General features: G+C 37.7%; 1 protein-coding gene across 6 annotated transcripts in view; it reads right to left on the reverse strand.

The window, feature by feature from the left end:
- Positions 1 to 24,358, reverse strand: part of ATXN7 (ataxin 7) — a 91,149-nt gene that overhangs the window by 37,619 nt on the left and 29,172 nt on the right. For 5 of the 6 annotated variants that reach the window (XM_069811952.1, XM_069811949.1, XM_069811950.1 and 2 more), the window contains one exon: positions 2,725 to 2,829. The exons of the other annotated variant lie outside the window; for it this stretch is intronic. In XM_069811952.1, the coding sequence (XP_069668053.1) occupies positions 2,725 to 2,829 (105 nt within the window). The remainder of the gene's footprint in view (positions 1 to 2,724; positions 2,830 to 24,358) is intronic. 6 annotated transcript variants of the gene reach the window in all.

The following is a 24,358-nucleotide window of genomic DNA, read 5'->3' on the forward strand; positions in this document are numbered from 1 at the left end:
CACCAAGTACAAGTGACACATACCACCAGGAGTTGTAGAATATTTTAAGAGATTACTATTTCTCTGGTAACAATTAAAAATAACTTTAAAAGACCCTAAGAACATCACAAAAAGGTACAGCTTCATTGATGCACTGCAGTTTTTCAGAACTTGAAATAATCTCTCCTTTATCAATCCCTGAAATAATGCCACAAATAAAAGACCTAATTCAGGGCAAACTGACTGCGATGAATCCAAAGAGTGGTTTACTTTCTTGTTATCATGATAGTGTACTTGTTGTTTTAAGAACCATGTGTTTTGAGGACTTCAGCAATTTCCTTCTCCTGAAGTACACAGTGTTTAAAAAAAAAAAAATACATCATTGCCTGGTAATCAATCACCTGCCGTATTTATCAGCTCTCACATTCAATTTGCTAAAACAAGGGATAACTGCGTAAGAACTTCAAGAATGTGAAGGCTGATAAAAAGCAATGAGAGCTTGCGCTACACAAAATCACCAAGTCAGCCTTCTTACCTTTCTGAGGCTATTAGTTTGGCAAACTAAGGTCCTTTAATGACATTCACCCCACCCAAGCCTGTTTTTCTCATCAGAATGACCCCGCCTGTTTCCTCTGCACGCCGCAGCCCTCACCAAGCCTCTTCATCGTTCAGAATAGGCTTAAGAAATACTAAGAATAACCTTGTCATTTCCATCCCCTCCTCCTACATTTCTCTCGAAGTATGAATCTGCCACTGATGTCAGGTTTACATTAGAGAAGGTTTCATTCATGTTTAGAGATCACACTCCTAAAATGTGATACAGAACAGGAACATTATGTTAGTATTTATTCTTTAATTTTTTTAACTTATTTTCCATACCTTCATTTTGTAGTTCCCTCTTCACTGTGTCCCTTTTAAATTGCAAGTAGTGCTTAAAGAAGAGTTTGAATTAACTTTGCATAACAAGTTTAACACTGGTACAGGCAGCATTACAACACCGCATGTTTTCATGTCCATGGTCAAGGAGCAATGCCGTACCTATTCAGTTCTTGAACTGCTTCTTCAATCTGCCCATAAGCTGGTCATGCCAACAACTAGGATACTGGTTCCTACAGTACAGACACCTGTTTGTCAGGCAGTATTTGGAGATCACCTTCTCATTTCAGAATGACAGCCCAAAGTGTCTGCAGATATCCACAGCTCTCCATCACTACCAACCTGAGCCAGTTCCATATTACTGACCTGAAGATGGAAGATTCAATATGCCAACACTCAGAACTGGGTACCATCCAGTCCTCCCCCATAAATTTATTTTTAACTGTCAGAATCAATTTAATATCATATTTTAGGAGAACTTATTGGACATCCCAAATTGATATTCAGTGACAGGTGAGGAATCACCCTGGCAAGGGGTGGACTTGCTTTTGGCTGATACAAAGGCTTATAGCAACAAAGAGTAAGAAAAGCTGATGCCCTTTTCTTCTTCTGGCTCCCTACAGCTCTGGAGACTTATGTCCAGAAAACTGTGGGGGTTTTTAAAAATTTTATTAGTACTGTCATCCACAGAATAACAAGCAAACTCATAAGAAACCTATTCAGATTCTTCTCTGAGTCACTCTGTGAGACACAAATCCAGCAGCAAGGGTAGAGGTATAACCATAAGGCATTATAGCACAAAAACAAACAAGTGAGAGGTGGAAAAGAGGGAGAAGTTGTTCACACTCTGCACAGCATAAGAAGACCCTTTCCCAGTCTCCAGGAAGCGGCAGAAGTGAGTATATCTTTTCTTGACAAAGGGCTGGATTATTTAAGATGCAAGAAAAGTTATCACGTTATCCCTTGTTCTCAACACTAGAAGAGGCTCTCTACCCAAATCCAGCATCTTCTATCCTTTTAAACACCAAGGCAATCAGTAGGTGCACTGGCCTAGAAAAAAGGGAATGCGTACGAATACACACACACAGAGGGAGGAAGGAATAGTTCAAAAGTCTATCTTTTTTTATTAGCACTTGGTCAGAAAACATCTCCTGAATTTCTCAAGAAACAAAAAGCTGAATTCCAAAAACCTCCTATCCAAATATTGGCATGAAATTGTTTGAGGTTTATTTCTAGTCTTGAGAGGAGTGTGGAAAAGAACTGCCAACCTCCCCCAGTTAGGTTTGTAGGAAGTAACTGAGCACTTGAACTTACGTAGCACTTCACATTTTCTCAGTCCTCTATAAACACTGGCTAACACCAACCAACACAACAAGAGCTTCCTAGCACAGTTTATATACAAAACCATCGGACCAGTAAAACAAACACAAACTGATACTTCTGAAAATAAATAAGCAAGCTTACTGGCCATTGGAAGCATACTACGTTTTACAACAAAATTTGTACGTTTAGCTTTTAGCTCAAGTTCACACTGTAACAGAACCCGCGTAAAAATAATCTGTACAAATACACAAGGAGAAATGACACACACAAACACACTACACATACTGTCTGTGAAATACACTATATATGTCATTTCAAAATTGAACTGTATGTATGCAGCATTTCAAGAAGGCATTAAAAAAATTAAAAGGAACAAGATCTTTACGTAACTGCATTACAATGTATATAAAATGATTAAACACAGGTTATGTTCTTTGACATTATTTATAATGTAATGATCTATGTACCATCAATTTTTAAAAAAATTGCCAGGCTTAATCCTGATTTAACCTCACGCTTAATTATTAAAAATAGTTAAGCACTTACCATAATGTGATTGAAATGCCTGTGGTTTTACGACCTGATTACAGTGGTTACACATCACCAAATAGAAATCATCATGAGCCGGGCAAAGACCAAATATTGGCATATCTAAAAACAAAAAGACAAAATGGCATCTCTCAGCTGCTGACAATTATTGAAAAACAGTTTAATTACAGAGCCATGACACTAGTGTTGAAACATAATTTTAATACATTTGTATCAAATTTGAAAATGAGGAAAAAAGAGCATATAATGCAATAGATAATTTTGTGCTGGAGTATTACAAAAGCAAAAATCTTCCTACAAAGATAAATGTAAAAGGAGCGATTACTTGCAGAAAACATCTATTAGAAAACTGATTTAGGACTGATTAACTTACACCAGATGCAAGAATGTAATAAAAAAAGACTGACTTCAAATGACAAACACAATGTAAGAGGGGATGTTTTATGTATTCTGAAAGGGGTTTGGATTTTATTCCAATTTAAAAATGAACTTTATTTTCTATTTAATTGTTTTAAACCATTTTAAACACACAGTCATTTACCAGGCAGTATTACATGCCTAATGGTTTTATTTGTTTAACAGTGCATTATAGTCCAGCCATCTGCTGCCAGAGATCTGTGTAACAGCTATATTAAGAGAGAGAAATAGAGATAACAGTATGTCAGAGCATGTGTGGATTTCAGAGATAACACACATACTTGCAGACTTTTACTAATAAAATTAGTTTCTACAATTTTGGTTTTAAGAATACAGTTTCTTAAGAAGAGAGTTTAACAGTTAAAACTGCATTCAGAGACTACTGGAGCATTAAATACAACATTTACTACACAACTTCAAGGTATATTACATTTATATAACTAAAAATGTTATTCAGTCATAAGACGACAAAAAACAGGAAACTGCAAACATAATAGTATAAATTCATTATTGCCAAACATATGGCTAAGGGATCTATAACACTAAAGGTTTAAAACTGATATAAGAAAACTTATTTTCTTAAAAAAAAAACCCAAAAACCTCAAGTAATAGATTTATCTTAACAGTTAACTTAGAAATTAAATTAAACTTATTTATCTCTGTGCTAGAACTGACCCTAGAGTTTTGTTTTAAAGCTGCTAATTTGCCTATGTGTATTTTTAACAACATGCACATTTTTGTTCATTAATGGAACACCAATTATGAAATAAATTGAATGGGCTGCACTTTAAGAGTGAATGTGCCATAACGCAAGGTAACTGCTGGCAGAATGACGCTGTCAGCCCTGTAGAGCCCCACGGACTCCACTTTGCTCCTCCCAGACAAAAGAATGTATCCACACCGAATGGCTTCCAGAATTAAGGGCTCCCTTTGTAGTAAGTATCTTCATCATAACAATTTAATTACTTTTCGTTAAAAAAAAAAAAAAAAAAATAATAAGGTCTACCCCAGGTTTTCCAAAAACCTTATCAGTGCTACATTAAAATTAAGCATGATACCTGCAATAACAGCTGCAACTGGATTTACAGTTGGATGCAAATACAATGACCATGGACATCTGACATGGCTGTGATAGATCAGAGCTACACTTATCTAAGTCACAGGCACCTCCACAACTGAGGTTACATTAAATAAATAAATAAATAAATAAAATTATCTGATTTGCACTGCATTAAGTAGCAAGTCTTGCTTATTTATTTATATGATATTTATTTTTAAAAGTATTAAGACCTCGGGCACACCTAACTTACTGCAAAATAGGCAAAACTAGTAAATATATGCTGGGGGGAATCAGAGAGGAATAATAAACTTCTATTTTTCAGTATATACTTTTTGTGATGCAATATCAAGCTAGGTAAGAAAAAAAAAGGTATAAACTTAAATGTCATTGCTAATATTTCATGCAGGAGCTCTTCGGGTATGCCTGTGTAAAAAGGTTTCCACACGGCAAGCAAATACTCCAGGGTCACTTCCATTTGACTACTAATACACCATGATGAATGGGACAATAACAGTGTGCACTGCCTGCTATTTACATTGTTAATAGCACACAGACAGGCTACTACTGTATAACGTCTAACAAACTGTAAATCCACTCCCTGTAACCTGTTCTCATAACCGTACCTTTCAGACAACACTGGATTTGCAGACTTTACACCAGCTTGTACAGAATGCAGGGGGTAAATCGTTAACACGAGAAAAGGATTGCCTACTTTTGTGTCTCTTGCAAGATAAAGCACTCATTGACACTAGTCTGAGACATCACGCTCACTCCATTTAAGTACACTTTATATGAATATTTGCTGGCAATACAGAGCTGCGATTTTAAACAAGTGAAACAAAGTGGCAGAAATTGATGTTTTCCTATTTCAGTCGAGGGATCCCAAGAAATCCAAATGATTTACAAGTGTCCTTTACACTGTGAAGCACATCTTCAGAGTTTTAAAATCAAAGCTCCAAGTGACAGAAAGCAATGCCAAAATACTAGGGAACAGACAAACTCATAAAGAAACATTCTAAGAGTAAAACCACTTGACACAGAGAAAAGGATTTATCTCAGAATCATTTAGGTTGGAAAAGACCTTTAAGATCATCAAGCCCAACCGATTTGCTGCACACCCAAAATCACAACCATGATTTCAAAGGAAGTCACACACAAGACTTCAGCCAGATTACACAAATCAATGTAAAAGATCTTCTACCCCCGCAGTACTCTCCTACAGTACTGATAATAGAGCAGCATCTAAACGTAACCAGCAAGTGAAGGTTAGAGTCTTAAATGCAACTCCTTTTGTTTTCTCATATGGGGTAAAATAAACCATAGCTTTTTATTATCAGAGCATTTATTTAAATAGATACAATCAAATCCTTTTGTTAGAGAAACCCATAGGGCCCCAAATAACCCTGGAACCTGCCTGTGCTGAGCATTGCATGAACACACGAGACCAGCCCATAAGGGCCACAGATTAGATACCAGTGGGCAAAAAGTAGTATCAATACTTCAGAGACCTGAACATTAGTTCTAACAATGGGTTTGAAACTGCAAGGAGTGTGACCCAACCAAGATCAGTTAAGACAACTGCAGGAGACCTGAATCCACACTTCCCAACCTCAGTCTTAGGCAGGTAAGCTCCCATGTGTTTAAATGTGCTTCACTGTCATTTTAGTCAAGCAGAGCACGAGCAAGTTTCAGGGAAATCTTATTTCTGTTTCTGCGTTCCAATGGGGCAAACACCTATCCGTAACTAGTATGAGAATGACAAATTAGACCACGCAAATGTTAGAGAATAATATATAGAATAGTTTAACAAAACTTATGTAAGAAGTACGTACCACGAGTAGGAGATGGATGCCTATTTTTCTGTTCCCCTCTCAACCACTTATGAAAGTTCGCAAGTCTTGCAGTTGATATTCTAATGTCTAATACTTTATACCTTTTCCATTTAATGACATGCAAATTCTCTATTTAAAAGTCTAATGAAATTTATAGTATTTCACCAGTGTCATTTCAACTGCACTGTTCCTGTGAGTTTAAAGATCACTTTTTGAAATGCTTCACTGTAAATGTAAAGCCTGTGCCTCTCAAGGAAGAGCCTAGCAACCATGATTCATATGTTCCTCTTTCAAAGCTGGGCTCATTTAACTCTATCCATCTGGGAATGTTTTTCAAGGTCAAACTAAAAATTTAAACTAAGACATCAAACTTTCCATTTATTCTTCCATAAATGCAGTTATTTAAATGGTATCAACATAGAAATACAGTTATAGGAGCTGCTAGTTACATTAATTCTATTAACACCATAAAGAAAACCAACTTCATTTACCTCTATAATATGAAACCTCTGAAGGTTGTGACCTCTAGAATTCACTTCTCCTTTCAAATGTAACTTGGTTACAGTGTTTTTAAAAAGGTAACTTTAAATTATATACTGCTGTACTCTTTACCAAGGCTAAAACAAGCCCGTGCCATAGGCAATTCTGAGATATCTTAACTGCATTATTTGTTGAGCATGTAATAAGGAAAATGCTTCTTATTTGGAAAAGGCCAGTATAGCATCTTTTCTAATAAAAAAGGAAAAACAATAATGGACAATCTGGCATACCATACATTAAGTAACATGGAGCTCAGCACGTCTACTCTGAAAAACTTTCTTAAACTGAGCTGCCATCTCCTCTTCTCCGCAGGGATGTAGAAGCACATAAGTTAATTCCTTAGGATTTCCAGCATTCTCTTTCAGGACCATTACACTCCAGAAATTCATGCTTGTGGTCATTAAAAGTAACTGTGTCTGTGTCCTCTCAATTCTATTCCTTAACATCACAGACAACAGAACAAATAAAACAGGCTAAAAAACCCACAGTTAGAGAACAGGTCGGCAGTTTGTGTTTATCAAGCTACTAGATTCAGTGACTACCACAGGTCTGCTGCATACTTTTACAGGTTTGTTTTGGTTTTTTTTAAAACACCAACATTTATCAAATTTCCTGCAAGTCTTGTTGTCCCAGTCCATCTATCCTAGTGTCTAATAAGACAACATCCCTTTAGAAATGAAATATCACCAAAAAAAGTAAGGTCAAGATCTTCTCCAGGACAGCAAAGTCTAGAGGAAGACAGTGAAAGGAGCCCTAATCCTGGCTGTTTGCAGACACCAGAGCAAAAGTTTCCCATTTTGCAGAAGTCTGCTCACCACGACTGAAAAAAACAAGGAGGAGAGTGAAAACTGAAACAGAGGAAGAGAAAGCAAATCTAGCAAGGGCAGAAGTGAAAGGGCAAAGAACAGACTCTATCAGAGTTAGGGCAAAAGAATAGAAAGCTTGGTCAAAAAAGTGACAAGAATACATCAGAGTACTGCAGAAATATTTTTTAAGCCAGAACACTGCTAATGCTCACTTCTTCTGTATCCACTCCCAACATAAACATCTACTTATTAAGATTATTTTTAAAAGTCTGAGTCTGATTTATCACAAACATGTATGTACTGCTTGCCATTTAGTGTAATTTGACAATGGACATTTCATGCTGATGTCCGACATGAACAGTAAAATGTTTTGACTACAAAGATCCCCACAGCGTAGCATAACATGCCTTCAGCACACCACCAACCCGATTATACCTCCAGAATATTTTTAATCACTATAGTTAATATTAGATGCATTAAAAACACGATGCGCTAGACTATTAACTTCACACTCACAATAGATATAACTCCCTATTATCTTTACAACTCCCCAAACACAGAATTTATTTTTCTTTTTACTGGGGCCTGATCCAAATCCACCCTAAGTAAATGTACCAACTTTTATTGATTCACTAGGCTTTCCATTAAGACATCAGGGAACTGTTCTGGAGGTACTATATAAGGAAATTGTAAATAAATCCCATTTTTTTGAAATGTCGCCAGATCTGGATTGTTTGAACTATTTACTTCATGGACCAAGTACGTTCAAATAATGTCCACAACAACTATCTTGAATACATTTGCTCCATACCAGCAGTGTTTTCTCTTCTCATTAGAAAAGAATTAGTCTTGATCATACTAAGGTAAAAAAATACGTGAGTAACCTCGTTTTAACTTAACTGGTAGATCTCTTTCTCTAAAAGCATGCTTTTATTTAGAACTTTTCTTTAAGATAACACAACTCTTCACCAGCATCTGAAAAAATTTCAAAAAGGGGAGGAAAAAAAAAAATACACAGCTGCAGTAACTTAAAGCTAGCTGACATCTTAAAGGAAAAGAGGTTTTGTGCCACCTCCCTTAATTTGCTTATAACACTTGCGCCGGGTACTGTCAGATCCTGTTAAAGTAATAAAAATATTTCTATTGTTTTACCCTTTATGGTTGTGGAGAACACGAATGTCATTTTAATATCTGAAAGCAGACAAAACCTCCCAAATTACTATTTTTAAGAGCTTGTGATTTGCGGGAGAGGCATGAAGAGGGAGAAGGAAGACGACTAACCAGCACTGACGACCACATGAAACAGCCTGCACCAAACCCGGGCAGATTTCAGATAGAAAGCTGAGCTTGGTTACAACCAGACCAACGGCTTATAGTCAGCCCAAAAAGCTAAAATTCTGCCAAGAAATCTGCACACCGGGTGAATCCTGCTGGATCTGTTGCTGATATTAGTTGTCAAGAACAAGTAATCTTCAGGTGCAAGGAGGATCTTGGATGTAAGCCTGAGGCAGCAAGCTTTCCGCACAAACAGCACTACAAGGTATCTTAACTAACTTAGTTAAGTAAAGCTCCCATCAATTCTAAGTTGTGTAGTCCCGTATTGTAATTGATAAGAATGTTTAAAAAAAAAAAGTGATTTAAGTTAATGTCTCAAAACTTACCTTTCACACAGACTTTGCTTTCTGCAACTAAAATATTTTCTACACAATATTTTTCCAAACTATTTTCCAGAAACACTCAAGTGCATATCATTCATGAACACATATGTGGTTTTGTATACTTACCAATGTTGAAATGATATTAAACTACTGGCAAATTTTTTACTGTGTACTATGCAAGATGAACAAAATAACTGAAACCATATAATATTCAGAGTGCTCTGGTTTACACAAGTTTTAAGCCAAAATAAGAGATTCTAGTAAAATATACATACTGGAGGGTTTTCTTCAAAATTTCAAGTAATGAACACTTAAGTATTAATAGAACACAAGTATTTTATGAACCATATGTGCAGGCATAAAAATTTGTGCCTGCAAAGAACATATGCATAATCAAGCAAACCAAACATAAAATGATCAAATTTACATACAGAAACACTTCTTTCAAAAATCTGTCCCATAAGGTTCATGCTCATGTTGCCTCAGATACAAAAAAGCTTTTAATACGAAATAAAGCAAAACAAATGGACATTCTGATACCTGAACTGTTTCATTTAGGTTCAGAGGGAAGCATTGCTAAAGTATTTTCTGCAAGGTTATCTATTTTTTAAACTCCTTGCCGACTCCGCTCTGTACATTAAGTAACTTACATTTTTTGCACATACAGCTTTGAAAGCCCAGCTTTTTGATGAGACGTTTGAAAGGCACAGCTCTCTCCTTGGGTTCTGAGCATAAGTGCATGAACTTTGTTTCACCATGCAGTTGCTGATTGATCAGATGAAGGAGGGAACAGCTGAAGACTTGATTAAATGTTTTTACTGCATTTTCCACTTTGGCAAATATAGCAATTACACAGCATTTTACTGAAGCCCTAAGAATACCCAAACCTCAAAGTTTTGGCTCAGAGCAATGACTTTCACTTCAAGACCCAAAAACCCCCCAATCTAGTTTAACGAGGCACAGGAGCCGCATTATGAGATTTGATCACTGTCGTAAATCTTTACTAGTGCTAGAACGCTTTGTCTCTAAAAGCAGAGTCCTCTGTCCAGTCTCCTTTTGGAACCCAAGCCAGTCTATTTTTCCAAAGCTAAGGTTCTGTAGTTTTTACTTTGCTTTCCCAAATTCAAGGTGGAATCTTGCCCAGTGAAACCTGAAAGGGTGAAGAAGGACCTACCTTTCCTGGCTCATGTTTTCCGTGGGTCCAGCCATGCTACGTTTCCAAAATCCCATCCCCTGCACTGCCCCCTCCAGCAAAAAGGTTTGCCACATGCTGCAGGCAGCAACACTCCTCCGTGCATACCCAAGCAGCAAATCCAAACACCAGTCTTTTTGCAAGGCTACGAGCACATTATCACTGCAGTTCTCCTGTGGCCTTTCTTCCCTCTCCCTGTGAGGATGCAGAATGCAACACTGACAGTCGCTACGTCTCCTGTTCTCTAAAATTTAACAGTCAGGAAATTTCTGTACCATGCCCACCGATAAAAACTGAGCAGCAGATACCAAAGAGAAGTGTGTCAGGCACACACGCACCTGCAGCCTAGCGTGCAGCTGGGTGTTCTAATTTTAGGCTCCCAAGATTTGAATGTTCCCGTAATTATATATAAAACACATATTAAAGCAGACATCTAAGTATTTAGTTAAATTCTTTGTATATGAATTCAGCTACACACAATCTTTTGGAAAAATCAAGCACAAAACATACGTCAAATTGTTCATTCAAAACTACTAAACAGGTTTTCTAAGTTTATTATACAGAATAATACAAAATTTCAGTGAGCAAGTTTACAGAAGATTGTCTGTAGAAAGACTGATTAATAGATTTCTCAATGAAACACAAGTAGCATATTTAAAGCTTTTCAGCAGATGAAAAAGTCTCCCCCCCCCATTGTATTCTGTTACATCAGGTTTTCATCAGCAATTTGAATGCAGTCATCTGCAAAGACTATTCCCATTTACTCATTAATGAGTTTTCAGAGTTAATATTGAAGATATTTTAAGTTTCTCCAGCCAATTTGTATAACGTCATGCAAATGCTGAACATACAATTTGTCATGTAAGAAATCTTCAAAGTCATGCATTATTTTTAGATGACATGATCTCATCGTGCCACTACTGTATTTTAGGGAAGTCAACAAATTATTATTTATGTTTTTGTGTCAAAAAAACAAAACAAAACCCAAAACCAATTTGTTACATATCCAGTCCTAAAATAGCTTAAGGTACTCTCAAAGTTGAGTTTAATTTTGCGATTATAACACAAAAATTAAATAGACTTCAGGAAATAAAAAACTTGGAGTTCACACAGTAAAATTAAAATCTCCACTAATTTAATATGAAAGCGTACACAGAAACACTTCAATTATGCAGAAAAAAAGGGTCTATTATGGGGGGGGTGGAAATAAGTTCTGGATAAGCAACTAGTCACAAACATAGCCTCAATTAAAATTAAATAAATTATCCACAGAATAGTCTAAATTGTATTTTAAGTCATATACCCTAAAGCATGCTACTGTTATGAATTGTTTTAACATCAACAAGTTCGGTACTTTTCTCCTCTTTCACACACAGCACTCTGTGTACTTTGCAGCAGCCGTACTTTTGTAGTAGGAAAGAGGAAGTTTGTTTCATTTAAACCCAAACTCATGGTTTACATAAAACTGCTCATTGCAGCAGAAGTATTTTCATACATCGTGACTGCAAATGGTGAACATTTTCCAAGCTCCTCACCCTCTCCCATATCCTACCTAGACATGCCTTTGAGTGGGGGGAAAAAAAAAAAAAAATTGGCACATGGTTTTTGCTGTCTTTCCCTCTGTAACCGTCCATATCACAGCAATGCAACTGGCTGCTGGCTGTAACTCGGCACTGGGTAACTGAGGAAGTAGAGCACACGTTTTCTTACTAACTAAGAACTGGAGGAATACAATGTACCCATAACTACATCTTTTGCCATTGGAGAAAACAACACAATTTAGTAATAATAAAAAATAAACAAAAAAGTGGCATCAGAAACACCAGAGTCAATCAGTCTTTAAAAATATAAACTTTTTCAAACCAATAAAAATAAGAACTACAGACAGTTATGCATCTCTTGCACAATGGCATTATTGAAATCTTCATATTAAAAACATCATCAGTTAACACATTATTTTCCCTGCTACATAGGACACGCGTAGTGCTCATCTTTCAACCTCTTCTACCCTTTTCCTTGCCAAACGCAGCCCCAACTCCTGTGTGAGAGCAGCATGGCATGATTCTCTAATTGTGCAAAGACAATGCAACTTTGCACAAAGAATACTCTGCATACATTCTATATCATGCACCTGACACCTGAGGGAGCAAATCAGCATATGCCAAAAAAAAAAAATTTAAGGAAAATAATGCAGATGACCTGTCAACTGAATTCTGTTTCAGTATTTTCTTTTATTAGGCAACCCAACTACCTAAAACCACCCCACCCCTGCCACTCCCATTCTCCATGCACTGGAACATCCACTTCAAAAATAAGACTGTTTCAGTCACGTCTAATATAGCTATAAGGAAACTGATGCCTGCTGATTTTCACATACAGACTTACATTTCTGTACCCCTCTCAATTTGGCAGGCGCTATTAGTTTTTCCATTAAAATTTACTTCCTTTGCTTTACGGATTTACTAGCAGTTCGTTTGATACGATAAAAAAAAAAAAAGGCAACTTGCACAGCAACAGGCATTAAATGTACTATAGCAAAAAAAAAACAAAACAAAAAAACCCAGCAGTACTGTGATATTTAATAAGATTAAAAGATAAAGTGGAAAATAAAACAATGTTTTTGTTGTTATAGTGCAGTAAAAGAGCTAACCCACTTCTTATGTATTTGAACACACATGTAGTGACACAATTTTATACTTGGCTATTACATACCTTTAGACAAACAGATATGCCTATTTCACTTATCTAGCTGAGGAACCAGTAAACTCTAAGACTTTACTTCTCATAGTTGATATATTCCAGCACATACAGAGCTACAGTCATCAGAGCTTCCCTTCCAAGAGGGGATCTATCTGTTCAGAAGCGTTAGGCTTTAAACCAGTGTGAGTTGTCCTCTCACACACAGTTACATTAACTAAATAGGCAAGCACTGAAGAAAATCAGGCTACCTGTTCACAGTGTAAGGTTAGTAATTCCACAGGCCCAGTTCAGCCTAAAAACTCTTTAAGGAAGTGAATTTTTTTTTTATTATTATTATTATGGAATTTCAAATTCTTCTAAAGAAGAAATTTAGGTTTTGCCTTTGCACATCATCTCCCTTTTAGAATAAGCCCATCACTCTCCTTATTTCAAGATGTATTTCTTCACTGTTAAAAAGTGATTCGCCTTATTTTAGGAGCCCACCTTCAAAAAATTTTCCAGAATTCCATCTCCAAATATTACACATAAAATACATACGTGTTATAGAATAAAAAAAAAAGACTTTGAAAACACTGGGTGAACAAATCTGTACCAGCTATTATTCTTCCATATGTGGCACTAGTTCTCTGTTACTGAAATCACCCATCTCACGCTTAAACAGAAACAGGTTGTGAAGGACTGCAAATTTTAATATTTTTAAGTTTAGATGTATTCAAAAATGAAGATCCCTTAGATCTTACTATACATGCAGAAGATCTGAAAGGGCTGACATGCTTTAAAGTAATTTCTCTGCTCTTTCATGGTCTGGGCCTCTATAACATAACCGGAACACCAGCCCACTTGTGATGTACACAGAAGGTAATGCCTTCAGCAAAACAAAACAAAACAAAAGGAAAGGAGAGAAGAATTTGCTCAGACTACTTAATGTCCTGATTTGGCTGGTTTGGTCTATCTCACATTTTTGCCAGACACTTCTAGGACTACTTCTCTCCTCTGGTCCCTCTGCAGCTATCAGCACTACTGTCACACTTGGGAAGAAGGTATGCTGATACGTATCAATGGACCTAAATACACAGGGGGAGGTGAAAAAAAGAACTCTTCTCCCTTTTGTAGGCCAGCTAGGAAGCAAAATGCTCTACTCTTGGGAAAAAATACTGAATTGGGCACAAGTTCTAATTTTGAGACATCCTACGTCAAAAAGGACATAAAAACAATAAATCTGATTATACAAGCAGCAAGACAAAGTCATCCTTATGCAGATATGAGAAGATTAGACATATTCGGTGTACGACTGTGCAATGAGACACAGGCAAGTGGTGTCCTGTACACCCCCAAGAACCCCACAAACCTCAAGTGGTGGTCCCGATGCATCGTGTTACAAGACTAGGCCTGTTTGCAAACGTTTGTAGAGGAGATGTCATAGAAGATGTATAGAGTCAGTATTAAGCAAGAGGCACAGCAAAGAACATAAAGAGTTGCTATTCAAAAAAAGCCATGGAAAAGAACATTTCAGAGCACTAGTTAACTGCTCCTAGATGACTCAGGATGACAATGCTAAGTAAGATTAAATAGATACAGAAAATTGAAAGGTGAACGTTATCCTTTGATACTATAATGAATTTGTAGAGCGTACCACCCTCCAGTACACTGACAACAAATAACACCATCCACCTTCCTAAAGCAGACAAAAGATAACTACTGCAAACATATCTAGGATAACAAAACCGTGGTTTAGAACAGAAGCGGATCCTTTGCCAGACACAGCAGTTGCACGCGCATGAATTTCAGGACCTAGGCTGAGGTCTTCAGCTCAAACCCGCTCAGAGACCACGGCAATCTCTACTGGTGCCTATCCAGGGTAGGCAGGAAGCCAAAGCCACTGCTGCCAAACTCGTCGAGCCAGTCTTCCCAGCGCTGGCCCACAATGCACCGCTTTGTGTTTGGAAATAGCTCAAAAGCTTTTGCTTCCAGCAACAGTGTGGAGCACTTGGGAAAAGATGCCAAAGAAGTCCAAGAAAGGGTATTGCGGGGCCACCATAACAGTACGGACACCCCAAATGCTCCCACCAGTCGGTGACATCACCCTGAATCACTGCGATGACGAACAACACAGTGCTTCCTGTGAAGCCTCGATCTCACAACATTACTCACAGGAACGCAGGAAAACTCTTAGAGTGATTAAATTAGAAATAAAACTGCTGATGCTGCACCTTACCACCACGTCTTCCCATTTTACCATGAAGAGCACCATCTAACCCGACTGTGGTTTTGGTCCATTCCCAGGACAGGGGCCTTCCTTCACATCGTCGTGGTTATCGACAACGACTCTCGACGGTGTCAGCAGGACAGAGAATTGCAGCATTGCACAGAGAACCCCTTTTTCATCCCAAGCAGTTGTAAACAAGCCTCAAACGAGACACACTGACAGCACACTGAAGATTTTACTCCTGTGCTCTACCTACTCCGTAGATAAAAATAGCATTCTTATCTCCAAGGCTATCAAGCTAACACTTCAGATCATGAAATTCAGGCCACAAAAACAACAGAAGAGACTTGCAAGTTTTATTCCAGCAAATGACACAGTGGTCTATGGCCCTACATTTCAGGGCACAACCTGATAGCCAGGCAGAACCAAAAGGAAATTTCCCAAACAAGGGCCCATGCGTTTTGGACTTCTCCAAACACCCCATGGAAATAGCGGTGTTGAAATAGCCAGGCAAAGCAAACCAAGTCAGCTGGCTATTAAAGCAGGTTTTACAGAAGGAACAACAGATAAGGAAAGGGCTCTGCTCAGCCTAGATACAAAACATAATCAAACCGTACCAGGTATAGTTCAGACATCGGTATTTCCCCCAGTCTTATAACGCAACTGGTATTAGAAGTCTTCCTTCAATCACTTAGCCACACACAAAAAAAAAAAAAAAAAGTATCTAGGACAAAAATTTGCAACCTATTATATAAGCACGTATTTGACTAGCTTTGGTAGGCAACACAGATATATTGAATTTGGCTCAAAACTTCTCCTCTGTAAATCATGAACTACAACATGGAACAGAAGCTCCTTAACAAGTGTGATTTCTAGACAGTTGCTTTGGGTAACACAACTTACACAGAAATGAAAAACAAAATTGCTTTCCGAAATTCATCTGTAAGTACTTTTATGAAGTAAACGCTGCCTATCAGAAAAGTCATTTAAGCCTTTCCTCTCAAATACTTCCATTTAGTACCAGCGAGAGCAGGACGACTGCCATCTCTCTTAGCAGAGCAGAACGGACACATTCAAATACAGATTCTACATTTTAAAAAAAACAAAATATCTGAAGAAAACATCCTTAAAACCAAAATTATATTCCTTACAAACCAAAACCCAGCAAAGCCTTCTAGTTGTCAGAGGCAAGTTAAACTCCTTTAATACATTTCTAGTGTCATTCTAATTGAACAGGAATGAAACGGACAATTTTAACATCTCCTGGGAAAATTTATTATTTTGAAAGCTGCTTTCCAAATTACTTTACATGGCTGTCTCAATAATCCAACACCCACACTGTCTGACTATTGGGAACACTTTTCGTTCCTTTGACATACCCATCAAAAATACAGCCAGTTAACCCAAATCTTTGCAGTGTTTGAGGCCTCTGGATATTCCACACTACTATAGATTTGTTCTGAAGGGTTAAGAAGAGTATTTGGTATGGCTTACATTTACCTATACTGTATAGATGATGTCTCTTTCTCCTTTTGGCATCATTTGCAATAGCCCTCCAATAAGAGATAAAAATAAATGATACCGTAACTCTTCCTCAGCAGAGTAACCAAGATTCAAATGGTATTTTCTCCAGTTCACAGTTTCTCCTGGGAACCACCTCAGGATTTTCAGCCAAAGAAACTTTTGATTTCTATTACTTGGCTTTCTGATGTAGCTAATTATTGAAAATAAATTTTAAAAAAATACTAACCAATATGTTAAATAATATAAACTAGTTCTTACTTGCTGTTTAGTTTTCACAATACACTACTTACAACTGACCCTGATTTATACTGTAGTTATTCACCGATACATCATCTCTAATGCACTTAAAGATAACCATGATACAAGATCTACGATGCTATACTATCATGTAGGTAGCCATGTAAAAATCGGATCAGATTCACTCTGAGAAGATACATAATCAACCACTGTCCGACAGATTTTAGGATTACCGGACCAAATACGTGCAGGAAAAATTCAGTATCTTCTTTAAGCAGCTATCACCTTGTTTTGGAAACAACTTTAAAGTTAGAATGCAACCATTATTTCACAAATCCTTCACTCAGCAGAGATGGAGGAGCTGCTTAATCCAGCATTACTGGGAGGAAAAAAAAAAGATTGTAGAACCACACCCTAGGTGTAAACCAATACAGATTTTCTTCTGTATTTTAGTCCGAAACAATAGCCAGAGGGTGTCACTTAGGCTATACACACCTTGACAAAGCAATGGCTACAATATCTAGGGGCTGACAATTAAAATGTTTGCATAGTGAAGTACTTCTCTGCCGGCTGTCTGATCACAAGGTTGTAGTAAGCGTGCTGTCGCACACATGCAAACTCTCCCGCCCGCCAAGCCCCATAACCTGGTCCTGCGTCCTCCCTCCAGTCACAAGCAAAACCATGTTGACTTCAGGGGCTCACGACAAGACCTCACATCCCCCGATATCACTTAATACACTAGCAGAACTCCGATTTTCCCACTGACAACATCTACTACATCGTTTATGCAGTCAATGAAAAAAACTGTAGACAGAAAACTGAATTTATGAAGGGCAAAATACAACAGAATTTGACGTTAAAGGAAAACAAACATCCAATTTACTGTGTATTCAGCACATTATTTGCTTTTCAAATTTAACTCATTAAAGTTTCTACACTTCATTTTAATGCAAGCTGCTGTAGAACTTTCAGGCAACTATATCAGCATTAAATTATCCAACAAACTTTCTTGCAAATAAAACTGTGAGAGCTCTAAATTTCAGAACAAAAGCGCACATCATGGATTTACAACCTCAAAGCTGCTCCCTCTTGAATTTTAGCCCTTCAGCTGCTTTGTATACATTTTTTCAGTGCCAGTTGAGATCACTGCATTTTCTATCACTCTATGAACAGTTGATGAAAGATGCAAGTCCTGCTTAGTCACAGAAAAGCAGATCAAGAACACTGCATAAGTTTTCTGGCTGTTATAATCCCATCAAAAGAGAAGGGAGGCATAACCAATTATCCGTTTCACCTTTTACTATCAATGAAGTTTGTCTATGGGCTACGCTGAAGCTATCAAAAGTTGAAATTGGGGCGAGGGTGAGCTTGTAAATAAAAGATTCTTCTCACGGGAAAACAGGTTACCACAAAACAGCTTATTCCACAAGGGCTGACAAGCAGCATTTACACACAAATAACTGAGCATCTGAGTATTTCTAGTCTACTTGAGCCAATAACCTGGAACATTTACCATCACAGTGATCGTTTCCAAAGCTAGCGATCATGCCTCCAAGTGATGTGGGAGCAGCTGCATGTGCAGTTTACTTTGATGAAGTCATACCCCGTAGTATCTGGGGTTACCACGAGTATCTCACTTACCACGAGAATCAGCCTGACAGCCACTGCACCACCGGTCCTGGCTCACAGCTGCACACAGCCTGCACAAGCAGGAAGAACTTTTGACTGTGCAAGCCTTCTAGCAACAAGAACACCAATTACAATAAATTCACTGCCTTCCATGACAACTGCTTTTACAGTCATGCTACTCTGCTCCATTATACTTTGAATTCCCTGTGCCAGATTTTAACACTTGCTGCTAAAAACTTAAAGTGCAAGTACAAAGCTGTATTCACCTCTGTGCTGTCACCTAAGCAGTAAGAATGTCTAGCAAGTAATGTTGTGTATCATACATATGGGCAACTTCCATAGCAGTGGTAATTTTATTCATTAAAAGGGAAGAGAAACAACTTTTAAGCATCTTAAAAAACTATTTAGAATAGTTAATTACAAATCATATACTATAATGATTTGTGAAAGATGAAATCTTTTCTGTCATGTAAGTGATAAGAGATCTCACGTATCCCCAGCTGGCCTTTGGCAGTTACAGCCATAGGCTAGGCATAGTCAGAACAGGTCTAAGAACTCTATGCATTTTCTTTTATAGACCCACTGCAATGGAAGAAATAGCTTTTAAAACAGTTACCTTAGAGAGAGTAATCTGCATCCTCTTAACCCAATTTATTTAAAAGTACCCTTCACTAAGCCTTTTTGTCTCTCCTGCTCTACTTAGATGATAGTGTTATCAATTCATGTGAAAGCCGTACTGCTACATAATATTTATCACATTGTTCTTCTCTCACTCAGCATTTGTTGCTCGATATGGAACAGAAACTATACAAAAAGCAATATTTAATCAAGTATTATCAAGACATCACCTCTTCTGCATAGGGATAACCTAGCTAATCATACATACCACTTAAGAAGCATTAGATAACAGTGAATTCCTGACTGTTAGGTATGTGTATAGAAAACCAGTTCAAAGGCTCTTATTAAATAAAATATTTTAAAAAAAAAATCCTGCTTTCTCACATATTATGGAGAGATTGAGGCAGTTTTGTGGCTGCAGTTCCAGTGAAAGTCCCCAAGGCCTTGCAATATCACACTAATACTATGGTAATATTTAAAACTTGCAAAGTATCTTCAAAGCATAAAAGATGACACTAACTTGCAGTCTAACTTCACAATATTCTATTTATAACATGTGACTCATCTCGCCAGAAATAATTAAATATTGTAAACAGAACTTAGATTTAAGGGAAAAAATAACAAGAAGAGAACGAGAGCCAGTCACTGCAGATAATCTCAAAAGTAGCATCCCTTCAAATTGCATGTTTTTCAAGCTATCTCTACAATTTTCTTAAACGGTTCGATGCACTTTTAAAGTCTCCTTGTAATTGTTTTACAATAACCAGTCCACAAATCCTTAAAACGCTTTGTGTAAATAGTCAATTAAAACGCAATGAAATGAAGAGGAGATTTATCTGATTACAGACTGTGAATAGCTATGCAGTATGTCAAAAAAGAAGCATGGCACTTTGTACTGCTACCCTAAAATATTTATTTCAAGCTATTAAAAATTCTCACTGTATTTGCAGGCAGTCAAGGACTATAGAGCCCTCTAAGCATCTTTGACATGATTTAACACAACAAAAATCAACTCAACTGAGCACCTCCCAAGGCTGAATAAAAACAAATTTAAATTTGAAATAAGATGCTGTCTCTTACTTGTATTTACAACTTAATATTGGAACAAAAGTTTCACCAATGCTTTAATTATTTATTGAGCCTGCTGCTGGGAAAATTCTAGACCTTGGGTCTATGTGATAAAGATGCTTCTAGTGAGCCCTCCTCGCCCAGTCCCGGATTTCATTGCTCAACCCTGCCCAGCACAGGCTCAAGAACAAGGGTTCACTGCATAGCTCTCAGTACCCTCACAGCTCTAGTAACTTCCATTAATAACAATTAATATAATCAAATCTCAAAGCTTCTGCTGAATGCCCTAGAGGTTCATGGAGTCTTTTCCCCCCACCCCCCCGGACATATTAACTGTCCAAGACCAGAAGTTCAACTGTTATCAGGTGACACGATGCTGAACAGAACTTGCTCCCACCTGCTCTTCTGACATATTCCTATAGTCACAAAGTCTTCTGGAGTGTCTTCTGAAGGTGCCCACCAAAACCTGACAATCTGCATTCCCACAGAAAATTCAACACTTGCTTTATTAAGACCAGTATAGTCTAAAACCTGTAAGACTGGTATCATGCTACATCACCACACAGCCAGCATCAATTCTGACCTGCGATACCTCCGAACACCATCTAATGCATCAGTGACCATCGCTCAACTAACCTCAACCTACAATAAAGTAATTGCCTCCTCTGCACCTCCCTCCATGACCATCCAGAGGACCATCTCATCCGAAATAGCTCAGTTATGTACAAAGAGCAATCACAAACTTCCTTGGGATTCTCACAAACACCAAGTACAGTTAGAACAAATCACTGGCAGACTAAGAGTGGCAAAGACCTCTCTTCAGCCAAGATTCAACAATTTTGATCAACAACAATTAATCAAATTGAGTTCAAGACCCAAGTTACAAATGTTCTGTCCTCCTCCTCCTATACTTTGTTGCCAGTTAGCTATGAACAAGGGTGACAGTACTAGTGAAGTGCTTGAAATAGGCAGTACCAAAGGATTCACCTCTCAAAAGATGTAATGCACACACACAAAAAAAAACCCAACCGAAAAAAAAGGGACTGCACATGTAACTGAAAGAATGAGATGCTTAAGCTCAAGTAAAGACACCCCATGGTTTCAGCATGCACTGAATATGCCATTAAAAGCAAACACTCAAACAATTTTAAATTGTCCAACCAAATCTCCCTTCTGTTCACGCTTTTATTTTCCATTCTGAGATGCTACCGCTCCTTTTGCATTTGTATTATTATACATATTTCAAAATTATTTCATGAGTCTATGTAATAATCTAACATACTTTCACCCCAACTGCTTCAAAAAGCTTGCATACATTAACAAGTATTACTGCAAGTAATGATGATCTCTGTTAAGAGCAGATAGGTTCTTTGTCTCTCCAATACAGCCTTGGGGGTGCTGGTGGTTTGGGTTTTTTGTTTTATTTTGTTTTGTATTTATTTTATATTCGGGGTTTTGTTTTATTTTATTTATTTGTTGTTATTTATATAACTGGTAGCAACTAGAAATTTACTGTGGGGAGAGTCAGAGTTTCTTGGCCAGTGAGCGAGGGTTAAGCCCCCAGTCCCAATAAACAACTTTAGGCTTCGTTGTGCCTACTCAGAGCTTCTCTACTCTTCCACAGACCAAAATGAGCCAAGCCGTTGTCAAATTTTGCAAGAAGCAAAAGCTCTATCTCTTGAAGCCTGTCAAAGTTACCAGGAATGAACTCTATGCTTACAAACACAGTTCTATTTAGAGATCATCTTCACAACAATAACGGGCTAGAAAATTTTTTAAAAGCAAACCAAATTCAACACAGGTTAGCGAGAATCTCCTGAAAAACAAACTTGTTTGCTGAAATGTTTCAAGCACTGATCACAAAGTCTGACACTACGAATCATTTTCTTCAAATGAAAAAGTATCAGATACTACAGACACATCAATCTCCTCTTGAGACCCGCTGCATCTCCAAGATGAAGTGAGTGTATGCGAGCATGTTGGCTGCATCTGATGGCACACGCTCCCAGTATCACACAAAGAAGTTTGATAGATGCACTTCGGTGAAGTTTCATTTTAAAATATAAGAAAAAAATGCATGAAGAGGACTAGATTTTCTGCCTCGCTGTTTTAGAACGCATTTACAAATTATAATGCAACATGCTATTCTTGCTTCATATACCTGCTGTGTGGCACGAGAATCACACCTTTAGCTGGTTCACAAGCAGTAAGTAATTAAGCAACTGTATGAGCTAAAAGATTCTGTCATGTGAACTACATATGAAAGTAACTGAAGTACAATTACTAAAGTACGCTCTTCCATTGATAATATTGCTCATCACAAGAAGATTGCAGTGTACAAAGTAAATTTTAAAGCATACTTTAAAGTAAAATTTTCCCATAATGATGTATGCCCCTTTCTCATTTCCATCTGTTGGGGATTTTCTGTACCAAAAGCAAGCCAAGTCCATTGGGCCTGTACCTTACACCTGCAGCTCTAATTTCTACATCAAAGCTCAGAGTGGACTGTTACTGCCTCAAAAAGCAACATGCAGGAAAGCACCCAGACAGTTTCTCACTTTTGTGAAGGTCTGCAAGGATCCCAGCAGGAATGACTGCATATTACAGATTAGCAGAATAGAAAGCATATAAGAGCAGTGAAAAAGAAAACAGGGAATTATGAGAGACAAACATTGGTAGTTTGGGAAGCCCAAATTCAACTTCTAGCTCTTACTAGAATGCGAGCTTGGTTATGTCAAGGAGGGTTAGATACAGAAAAACGTGTTTGAGACTATGAACTAATTTTAGTTTCCTGATCCCTACATGGAACTGGCATCACTGACAGGTATTAAGGACTCATCAGGCTTCACAACCACCAGCATGCTGAGAGAGGAGCTGCCTCATCAGCAAATAGGAAATGCCAGTGACAAAGGTGTGTCTGAAATCCTGCCTCTCTCCACAGCTTGCAAATGTAGTCCTGGAATTACACGTCCTTTATTTCTTTAAAAGTATAACAGGCATCCTTCTTTTCCTTTAAAGCATAACAAAAGGAGAAGCTGGTAATGCTAAGCCCCTGTTTAATACAGTGTTACAACAACAGGAATATTCACTCTTTATTCAGAAGACCCAAACTCTACTGCCTGCAAGCCTGGAATCCACCCCTCGCCACCAGGCAGGCTGACGACGAAGCTATTCCCACTATAAGACGCAGAGAAACAGCGTGTGGGAAAGGAAAACAACTACAACCCATAACCCAGTGGGTACACAGGCCGGTGGGAGCCTGACCTGAAAGCTGGCAATTGTTAAATAAAGAAAATAGTTCTTGGTTTTGAACCCAGTTCTAGTAAGTGGGCTGTAAAGTCATGTTCCCTCCTTCGCTCCCTCTCCAGGCCATGAATATTTAATTCTTTTATGCAAACTGGAAGAGTTGCAATGCAAGGTTAAATTAGCCTAAATAACCTTGAAGTCCTTTTGTGAAGTTGGGCCTCTGAGTCAACTGCCAATCTGTAGAGAAATAACTTCCTTACACAACGAGTTCTGTTGTTAGCCATATTTAAAATACTGTGTGGTTCCATGACAAAAATCTTGAGGTTAGAGTTGATTAGACAAAATTTGCACCTTCAGTTCACCTTTCTGTGCTAAGATCCACGGTTTAGACAGTCCCATTATTTAATAAATGTTTGTTCCTCAATTTTGAATGCAAAATTCTTCCTGGGAAAAGCAATCAGTTACAGTATTCTCAAAATTTTATTTGATAACGCAACACATACATATGCTGGCATGTTTTGCTGCTCCCCTAGTTCTTTAAGTGCAAATTTAATTAATACTACTTTTTCTTTTGCTTTATTTTGCAGTAGGCCGAGCTCCCTACAGACTAGCTACAGGTATACACCAAGTCAGTGTCTCATTCACATGTCATAGAACAACCAAAATAGACAGACTTCTGGAAGCCTGACAGGACTACTAAGTTTCACATTTAATTCTCAAAGTGTTTTATGAACTTCCTTCAACTCATAACCCTGCAAATCATTCACATGGTTGGAGTCAGTGCAGAGAAGCTGTGTCTCAGTGGTTAGCCTATGCATAAACAGTTTCATGATCTCTCTGCAGAAGAGGGGTAAAAAAAAAGAAAAGAAAAAAAAAAAGATTATTCTTCACCCTGCCA

Source organism: Haliaeetus albicilla, chromosome 24, assembly GCF_947461875.1.
Source record: "Haliaeetus albicilla chromosome 24, bHalAlb1.1, whole genome shotgun sequence".
In the NCBI taxonomy this organism is placed as follows: Eukaryota; Metazoa; Chordata; class Aves; order Accipitriformes; family Accipitridae; genus Haliaeetus; species Haliaeetus albicilla.